This window comes from Triticum aestivum, chromosome 7A (assembly GCF_018294505.1).
Source record: "Triticum aestivum cultivar Chinese Spring chromosome 7A, IWGSC CS RefSeq v2.1, whole genome shotgun sequence".
Taxonomy (NCBI): Eukaryota; Viridiplantae; Streptophyta; class Magnoliopsida; order Poales; family Poaceae; genus Triticum; species Triticum aestivum.
Genome location: NC_057812.1, coordinates 742,583,982 through 742,594,781, shown reverse-complemented (window position 1 = coordinate 742,594,781; position 10,800 = coordinate 742,583,982). Strand labels below are relative to the sequence as shown.

General features: G+C 43.3%; 1 protein-coding gene across 1 annotated transcript; it reads left to right on the top strand.

Annotated features, from left to right (window-relative positions):
- Window positions 1-3,894: 3,894 nt before the first annotated feature.
- On the top strand, window positions 3,895-5,701 carry LOC123147339 (uncharacterized). The gene has a single exon (XM_044566572.1). The coding sequence runs from the start codon at window positions 3,908-3,910 to the stop codon at window positions 5,141-5,143; it is 1,236 nt and encodes a 411-aa protein (XP_044422507.1). The 5' UTR covers window positions 3,895-3,907; the 3' UTR covers window positions 5,144-5,701.
- Window positions 5,702-10,800: the final 5,099 nt, after the last annotated feature.

Genomic DNA, 10,800 nt, shown 5'->3' with positions numbered 1-10,800 from the left:
CGATACAAGAGCAATAGTCTCACACCAGAAGACCCTCATCCAGCAAGCGGTGGTAGTACTGCTCGTCATCGGAACCTTCTGGATCATCACAACTTTCTAAATCATTGGCGGTGTATTCCGCTGGGTAGTGCTCGCTGTACTTGATGCTAGGGAAGCTGAAGATGTCTCCTGAATATGTATGAATACTTACCTGCCCAGAAAGGCAGTAAACCACATAAAAGAATATACAAGACCACTCCAGCGCTCCAGACATCAATTTCTCTCCCATAACTCCGATGCAATACTTCTGGCGTCACATGGTATGCACTTCTGACATATGTCCCTGTACACTTCCCCTGCATGTAAAAAAAGAGAGGATGCCTGTTGCAATATTGAACGTTTCAGTTCAACACATTGAGACTAGCTACTCTACTGTACTGCAAATCATGTTATGTGAGGGATCATGAAAATGTTTGTGACGGGCAGAACAGCGAGGCCGCAATGGATGTTGGAAAGATTGGAACTGGACCGAGTCCGCTGGGCTTCTGGTGGCGTTTATCGGTGGCGGAGGCGGCTGGTGCTGGGCAGAGGTCCGCCCCTAGTACTGAATTGGGATGGAGAAGAAGTGCACGGATTGGGATGGAGAAGAAGCTTACCTGGCCATGATGATATCAGCGTCTAGTTGCTCGTTTCCAGCTCAACCATCTTCTTTCTAATTGTTCTGGCGCGCTCTGTCTTCGCGTACCGCTCCTGCTGCTTAAGGAGCAACGTAAGCCCACCGCGATTTAGCGCACGTGAGTTTCAATGCCACAGGCTCCGTCGACACATCGTTCTTCTTGTGCAATCTCGCCGGTTTCATGGCTTTGGCAAGTTGGCATGCAATATTCTAGCGCAGGGTGTTTGACGGCGGCTTGCCTGATCAGATCCACATCACGGGGCTCCTGGTGTCGTCAAGGTGAGTCACCGCCGCTATGTGTTCCTTGAGGACGCAGACAAAGCTCTTGTTGTCCACATTTTCGAAAAGGGGCGCTTTACATTGCTTAAAAGATTTAAACATTACACCCCGGCCTCTGCATAACTAAAATTCACATAGCCAAATAAAGTCTTCTCAAACAAATGAAAATAAAAACGCGAAATACAAAAACTTGAAGAGTCCGTATAACGCCTAAAGCGGAGGGGGGGGGGGGCAATCATAAGATCATGCTACCACCCATGTTGGGGAAAAATATCCCTCGCCGTAGCTTCCAATCATGTACATATCTATGTAAACAGGTCTCGATTCTTCACGCGTTGTAGAGATGACCATAAACGAAGAGTCACGGTACATCTGTAGATAATCTGCATTAGAGAAGTACTTTTATCGTTAAAAAGTTTATCATTTCTACATAGCCAAAGCGACCAAATAACGGCAAGCGCTCCCATCCTGAGAAAGGTTGTAGACCTATGATCAATCCCATGTAACTAGTTGCCAAATAGATTAGCAACACTACAAGGAGGATACAAGCCAGAAGCTATTTGGATGACTGACCATATAGAGCGAACCAATTTTGCATTGGAAGAATAAATGTTTTATTTTCTCATCATGGTGACAAAAGACACATTGCGGACTTCCATGCCAATCCCTCTTAATAAGGTTATCTTTAGTAAGAATGACTCCGCGACGAAGGTACCATGCAAAGATTTTATTCGTAAGAGGTATCTTCATCTTCCAGATCTTCTTATTATTATCAACTGGCACATCAGACTGGATTAACGCTCTATACATAGAATCCACTAAGAATTGTCCATTCCCACGAAGGTTCAATCAAAATACATTAGGCCCATGTGACAGGTGCACCGTGGACAACCGCTGGAGCAGCATGTTCCACGATTGAAGTCTAGGTCCAATTAAATCTCTTCTGAACATCACATTTGGCGGAAACGATTCCATTACCGTGGCGATAGTATCACCCTTGTGGCGCACAATGTTGTATATAGCCGGATATTGTTCCCGGATTGTGGCATTTCCTAGCCACCTGTCCTCGCAGAACCTAATTTCCGAGCCTTCCTTAATCGAGAATGATCCTTAGGAGGGTATGCCTTGGAGCAAATGGATACACCTTCTTCCGTCATAAATTTAAACAACCATTTGCCGAGGAGGGCCCTATTCTTAACCTCAAGGTCATGAATACCCAACCCGCCTTGGTCTTTGGGACGGCAAAGCACACTCCATTTGGCCAGTCGATATTTCTTTCTCTCGCTACCTCCTTGCCAAAAGAATCTTGATCGAAAATAAACCAATCTATGTAAAACTCCTTTCGGCAACTGGAAGAAGGAAATCATATATAGTACCATATTACTACGTATTGAATTTATGAGGACTAATCTTTCACCCAGAGACAACAGTTTACCTTTCCAACTACTAAGTCTTTTTTGTAGTCTCTCCTCGACGTGTTTTCATTCAATATTTGTGAGTCTCCGATAATGTATCGGTATCCCCAAATATGTGATCGGAAACTAGCCCAACCCGCATCCAAACAGTTCAGCGTATAGGTGGGCCTTATCTCGAGCCTCGCCAAACCAAAACAATTAACTTTTATAAAAATTGATCTTAAGCCCGAGAGTTGCTCGAATGCTGATAGAATAAGTTCCAGATTTCTCGCTTTCTCGAGGTTATGATCCATGAAAAGAATCATATCATCGGCATATTGAAGTATAGAGAGACCACCATCAACTAGATGATTTACTATCCCTTCAATTTGGCCATCAACCTTGGCACGCTCAATCATGATCGCAAGCATATCCGCCACTATATTGAATAGCATGGGTGATACCGAGTCACCTTGTCGCAAACCCTTCTTCGTTTGGAAATAGTGTCCAATGTCATCATTGACCTTAATGGCAACACTGCCTTCAGAAACGAAGCTATGGATCATAGCGCACCACTCTGCCGAAAATCCTTTCTTTCAGAGAGTCTGTTGAAGAAAGGGCCACCTGACTTTGCCATAAGCCTTTTCAAAGTCTATTTTGAGAACCACCCCATTCAACTTTTTCCGGTGTAATTCCTGGACTGTTTCATGAAGGATAAAAACACCATCAACGATGTGTCTGCCTTGCATAAAAGCTATCTATGAAGGACGAACCACATAATTTAGCCTAATAATCGCACCCTTCACGAATATTTAAAAACTAACATTAAGGAGACAAATAGGTCCAAATTGTTGTATCATTTCAGCCTCATTAACCTTAGGTAATAAATTGATTGGGAGCTAACAGTCCATGTAAGGATGGATGGCAAAAGACCCGACGGTAGATATAAATTGTCACCAAAAGATGTAAGCACAAGAGTTTAAGAACGTTCTTTCTAGCTAGCTGGACCAGAAAGGTGTAGCGTACGTGCGTGAGTTGTTGTATATACAAATCGATCTATTTGGTGACAAATTAAAGCAGGCTAGCCTAGGGGTCTCCATCGATTCAGCTTATGTGCCGTTGGCCCAATATCTGGGCCATCTCTCTTTTCCAAGGAACTACTAGACGATTTTTCTTACCGGTCAAGGCTACCGATCAGACATAATATGGATGATCCGTTGTTGCATGCAGGCATTATTAACTGAGTAGTATGGGAAGTTCTCATGCATGCATGTACTCCATGCATCTTACTCGACCGTTAAATTGATTAAACAAACCGAATCGATTTTGTTTGGTTACCAAGGTAAACTCAAACTCAAACTCAAACTCGTTTTTCCTTGTTTGCATGTGCCCAGCCAGCTCGATCGTACTGATGTGGGTTCCCGAGTCCGAGTAGAACTGCTGCCGGATTTCGTTGTCCACACAAATTCTGTGTGTCAATATTAACATGGTTTCCAGCCGGAGACGTACGTGCAACCGCTACTAATAGCAGCTGGCTATATAGCAAGTCAAGGCCTCCAACTCAAAACACATAACCCCCATGGCTCCACGGAAACGCCAACGAAACATCATATGTGCGGGTGCGCCGGCGACAGAGATCACGGCACCATTGCCCCTCCCAGCCGATCTCCTGCTTGAGATCGTGGCGCGCACCGACCTTTTCACTCTCGTCCGGTGTGCTGCCACCGGCAAGCACCTCCGCCGTGAAATCCTAAGCACGTCATTCCTTCGCCGCGTCACCCAACACATGGCTCCCTCCATCCTCGCCTACCTCCCCACCTACGACGAAGGGCCCCTAACTCTGACTCTGGTCCACCCACTGACACCCGCCGCTGCGTCTTTTTGCCATGACCACCTCTCGCCGTTCATGTCACGCCGCACGGCCAGCCTCCTCGAGCAATACAGTCCAGTTGCATTCCGCGGCGGCCTTGTCATCCTCAGCCACTTACATGTCAATACACGACACAAGTACAAGCACTGTTTGGACATGTGTGTGTACAATCCTATGACAGGTCAAACCACCTTCCTCTCAAAATCGCCCTATGTCCATATTAGCATCACCACCTTCCATGAGTACATCCTGCTCACCACTGCGGATGGCATCGACTGCTCCTTCATGCTGCTTTTCATGGATCGCGACTTGTGTAAGAGCATCAAAGTACACACTGCCACATCATCCTCTAGTACCTGGGGGCCTCCCGTTACTTACGACAGGCACCGTGACTCCTTGTGGTGGTCAGTCCATGACTACAGCCAACCCACAATCCTCCACGGTGGTGTTCTCCACTGGCTAGCGGACCATGGCAAACAAATCCTCACCTATGATGTGAGGACCAGAATGTCGGGACGGGTGAAGCTCCCACCTACCAACTGCAATGAAAAGCAGCTACACTTGGCAACGTCGTCAGACGGGAGCATACTGAAATTGATCACTATAGATGGGTTCATGCTATCCATGTGGCTACACATCCCCACAGTACTAGCAAGTTGTGGTGGTGCTAGTGGTTGGGCGCTGGAAGGTGTGATCGATGTAGAGGATAAGCTGCGGTCGTTGTACCCAGACCTTCCTATTGTAGCTGGCTCTGATGTACTAGTTGAGCTTAATGGATCTGGAAAGAGGAACGGAGACGTGGTTGAATTGCAGGTGCATGATCGAGATTGCGTGTTTCTTGATATGAAGACAAAGGAGATGCATCGGCAAAAGTATGGCTCCTGCTCCCCGTTGTTTGAGATTGACTTGCCATCTCACCTACAAACCATGAAAGTTTTCTCGTAGCTAGCAAGCTAGCCAAGTAGGTAGGGTATGTTACAAATGTATTTACCACCTTGATCCAGTGGTGCTTGATTAGTCCATGTTAGATTTTATTTTATCGTATCATACGAGCACATGAGTACATGGTGTATTGAATAATATAAAGTCCACCCGATCCACCTCGGAAGCATTCCATATATACATTATAGGACAAGGATGCATATTTTATATCTAAGTGTATGCATGTCCTATCCAATCAAGAAAGCTGGATCATACAATCAAGAAAGCTGCCGGATTTGGGTCCTTGTGTGTGATCAGGTAGCTGATTACGTTGTCCAGAAAATGTCGCCTTGGTGATTATACAATATTAATGGATGGATCTACAGTCGGAGAACACATACGTTCAATGGTTCTTATAGCTAGATAGCTACTTATAGCAAGGCATCTAACACAAAGGCAGACGACCCATGGCGCCACTGATCTAGCACCTGGACATAGCATCAATGAATGAGTTGAGGTTTGGATGAAGATGAAATGGTAGGCGATTGGAACAAGTTTATATCTCAACTCCTGATGCCTGAGTTGGTGAATAGCATTCACGGTTTATTTTCATCCCACCACTTTCGTCCGTTTATTTCGTTGGTTTTTTTCGTCCCCTTCCCTCACCCCACCAGTTTAGTTTCGCGCAACTCTCTCACACAAACAAAAAAATCTGAACAGATCAGAACTTTCCATGATGGCGCAAGTTATTTAGTAATGTCTTTATGTGAAAGAATCAATACGATCAATCTCTAAAAATTAAATCTAAATTAATTAACCTTACCTTAAATCGCTCAATCTTACTCGGAGGAGTTTGCGGTCATGATGGTGAGCATGTCGTTGGTTCGTATCGTTCGTTCGTATTGCTCCACCTCACGCAATTCCCCTGTCGATGACAAGAACTGACAGATGGGCCGAAATCAACGCCTTGGTCACGCCCAAATCATCACCTGACCCCACTCCTCAAATCGCTGCATGCCTCGCCCACGCACGAATAAGCATACATGCCTTGCATTGCCCAGATCCGGAAGAGAGCGAGCTTCTAGAACCCTAGCATCGCACCGCCGCCAGTCCTTCCTCCTCCTCCTTCACCCCACCACTTCATCCCATCATTGCGGTGGTTCCATTCGTTTCACTCGACGCCGACACACATCTCCTCTTCTCTCCCTCATCCTGTTTGCTCCTCGAGCACGTCCTCACCCAGAGCGCATGTGGCAGCCCTCATCCTCATGCACATACTCTCTGCCTCCCCCGAATCCAAAGTGCTTGGCAGAAAGGGTGGATGCTCGTGGCGACCGTGGTTGACGTTCATTTGATGGCGATGATGGCTTGTTTATTGAGGATGGCACACCAGCATCTGACTTTTCCAGGTACAAACAATACGTCCTTGCACACTAGCTGCGAGATGAAATTCCCTACTTCAATTGAACATATTAATTATTTATCTAGTGTGTGATGTATGCTTGCATGTGCTAAATTTTTGATTACCTTAGCTGTGGAATTCCAATTTTTCTTTCATACAGGACAATTTTTCTTTCATACAGGATCATAGGAAAACAAATATGTTCTTCCTCTAATGTGGACCACAATGGTGTTGATGGCGCATCAAGCTGAAATTTTATTTTGTAGGAACTACACTGTCATGACTATGGCTACCATTTCTAGATCACTCTAGGAAGGAATTTAATGCATTATGTAGATTGTTCCTAGGAGCATCGATTACCATGGAGATACTTTTTGGTTGATGTTGAATAGTACCTTTCACTTATATTATTATTAGCAGATTAGTTATTTTCTACCCTTGCCTTAAATCATATTATAAGTTGCCTTGATTATTTTTGGCTTAGTTAGTGTAAATGAACTGGAAGTAACTTCTGCATTCGTTTGACTTTAGACATGCTAGAGACTGAAGTTTCTGCTTCTAGCGATTCCCTTATGTAAGATTTTAAAACAAAGACCTAAGTTAAGAAGGTAGTATTGTTTACGAATCTAAACATCTTTTTAAGGAATGTATCTTCTCTTTGTTCTGAACACAATTTTCTACCTTTCCTTGACGAAGTTTTTGAACTACACGGAATCAAAACCTATTTTAATTCCAAGCTAAAAATTTGATTCCAATGTGGCCATTGTAATATTTCATCACTCTTTTCTTTCCAGACGAGCTACGCCTAGAATGCGGTCCTTATGTCCTGGCAAGATTGTGGGAAAAGTAGCTCCAGTGTGCATGCCAATGAGGGTTGTCTGAAACTTCCGCAACGGACGGAACATGATGCCTTCATACAAATTGATTGGGTGTGTCTTTCTACATGATAATATGTGTAACCTGCCAAATGTTCGGAACATGAGTGTTTGATTTTATACGCTGAACATATGATAATGAAGCTGAGAGAAATGAGCAGGCATACGACCCGGAAGCGATTTGTGGAGCAAGAGATGGTATGACTTCTTCACAGAAAAATTTGTATTCATATTTTTTTCTTCATACGACCAACCATTGGCAATGTTCTACTATTTAGCAGTAACATAGCCCACCATCCTATTTCCAGAATATCTCGGTTGTTATTCTCAGTTTTGTATTTAATTCATTACTATTTCGAATATGCAGCTCCAATTTTAACTTGATTTTGTGATGTATTTTCCTCCTTTGAAGTTTTAATCTTGACATTAATTTGGGCTTTGCCACGCAAAGGTCCTCACGTGGTCAATTGTTGCATCTAGAATGGAGTAAAATGCACGTATGGTCCTGCAAGTTGGTGGCGATGTCCAGAACCATCCTCGAACTCGCGAATGGCGTCAATACAGTCCTGAAAGCAGGAAATACAGCGGTAATACTATCCTCAAACTTGGCCAACAGGTCGTGGTATACAACTCCGTGTACAAATCGCATATGGCAAGACCACCATGCTAGAAGAGGAAAAAAAACATAAGATTGGTGGGCAACCGGTGCAAACAGTGCAACTGGATGGTGGTTTTTCTTTGCACCCCTAGCGTTTCTAAAGAGTTGCCTCATCCGCCCTCTGCCCCTCTGTTCGCAGATTTCTGTTTGTGTGCGTGCTTGGAGCAGAGGCACTGCACTATGGAGGCGGTGGTGTGATCATCGCCGGCAGGCCAAGTTGTAGAGCTCCCCGGGGACGGCGAAGGAAGGAATCAGCCCAGATGCAACCGCGGGTGGCGGTTTGTGGCGCGGATTGGTGCCCCGATACAACGGCCGGATGAAGTGGTTGCAGCAACGTACAATATGTACTCCTGTTGATATATTAATGTGTTTCATGAATTTTCAGTTAATATGTGTTGTGTTTCATGCAGATTTAGTCATACATATATGTTGTTCAGTCAAACAAAATTCAGTTAGATGTACTTTATATTATCTTCAGTTAAAGAAAATTCAGTGTACTTTATGTTATCTTTAGTTAAACAATGCTATCTTTCAAGAATTTTCAGTTATATGTTGTCTCAGTTCAAAATTCAAAGTAGTGCTGTCAAAATGTGCCCATATTTAGTCAGTTGTGTGCCCGAATTGCAGCTATATGATCCTCTCTATCCAAATTTTCTCAATAGATGCCCAAATTTAGTTAGAAGAGCAGTTTATATGTTCCTCTCTGAGAATTCAAAAAAATGCTATCAATATGTTATCAAAAAATTGTTCATGCAACCACCTTTAACCCTGTGATTCCACAACAACTAGCACATTGCACTTCAATGGCACTGAAGTTCACTACACATCAACTTAGATAGAAAATTTCAAATTACACATAATTTCAACACCTGCAAACTCACTCAGCAATGAAGCTCACTACACATTCAGCAGCTCACGTCCAAGTTCACTCAACAAACAAGACACGGCTCACAAATTCACTACACGACAACAAACTAGACAGAGCCATCCTTGCCCAGAACAGGGGTGAACTCAATCTACTGGCGCCCACACTTGAACTTCATGGAAGCCTCTAGAACACGGGTGCACTACTTTGGTGTCGAGAATGACAGTCACAGGTCTTGCATGGGCACAAGATTTGGGCCACTTCCAGTCTGTTGTGATTTTCGGCTTGTTAACGTCGGACGAAATCCATGGGCCATATGTGGCCCAACGTCACAGCGGGCCTATTAATGACCCATATAAAACTGATACTAATCAACCCTGACCGAACTTCTGGTCTGTTAAAGGCCCATGTAGTAGGTCGGCGCATTTATCGGCTTGTGAACGATCTGGATTGTAAATGGGCCACAACGAGCTGAGATAGATTTCGGCCTGCTAATGACAAGTTGGTTATTTGGCACAATCAGGGTCCAATCTCACTTTCGGCCTATTAAAGGCCCATGTTATTTATGGGCTCGAGATATTTACACATGTCAACGGCCTATTGTTACTGAGGGCCCAAATTATGTTTAGGTCTGTTAAAGGCCCACTAGGTGCACAGGCCTACCAAAAATATGAAAGCTTATGCTGATTTAGGCCCAGATATTTTTAGTGGGCTACATCTAAATTACGGCTCATAATCGTTTTTAGCCCAATTGGAATGGGCCTAGCCAATGTTGGCACGTTGGGCTCCTATGAAGCTTTCGACCCAATATATTACTAAGATAAACCTACACTATACAAAAATAGCGTCGTAATTTATACAGCCTTTGGCAGCACGATAAATATTGTATCACAACAAAATAATTTCCAGCCATATAACAAAAGACTATTGGCATAAAGTTTACAGTCCTTGCAGATAAAAGCACCATCAGATATATAAAAGCACATATTATTTTACCTAAGTGCTAATGTTTCAGGCTATAGAATCTAATGGAGAAGCATGATCATCTCCTTTTTCCGCCATTGCTCTTGAACAACGAAGCAAATGTCTGATAGTCTCGTTTCAAAACCATTCATATCTTGACGACATTTGTCAACCACTATTCTTGTTTCCGAAACGACGTTCATTAGGGATTGGATTTTTGTCTAGAGCATAGATATATCACTCAATCTAGCCGAAAGATTTTGTTCAGTAGGCGATTTGGTTGAGGTTACCTTGACAACCAACCCAGAATTACGCAGGAATGTATTTTTTGCACTGTTAGTGGAGAGATATTGTCGCACTGCAGCAAGAGGTGATATTCTGCTTGTGGTAGCCTCGTCACCTTCAGGTGGTTGTGGCTGCTCAATCATTTGTTCAATAGCTTGCTGAAAGTTTGAACTTGAAGATTAGTGTACCAGATAAGTTACTAATGAGACAAAAACAAAAAAAGTTGGTTTCATGTTTATACATAACTTATTTTGGTGAACTGTTGTAATACATTAGCATGTATTGTAGTGCCAACTACATAATAAAATCACTTTCGGAATATATGTCAATGTAGCATGCCTACTGTATTATCTATTTCCCCACATTCATTGACATGTAAGGATAAAGAGACATGGTTTAAAGTAGGATAAACATAGTATGGCATCATTTATATCATGGGAAAATAGATATCAAACAAAACAGGCTATTGTATCATTGTGTGGGCACATGAACATCATAACTAGATTACAGATCAAGACAAAAAGAATATCCTTCCGCTCTTTTAAACCATGTAAGGTGAAATGATATGTTAAAACAACTGTGTATAAAAGGGAACAGAGTAACTGACATTGGCTGCAAACCAACCAGTTAAAT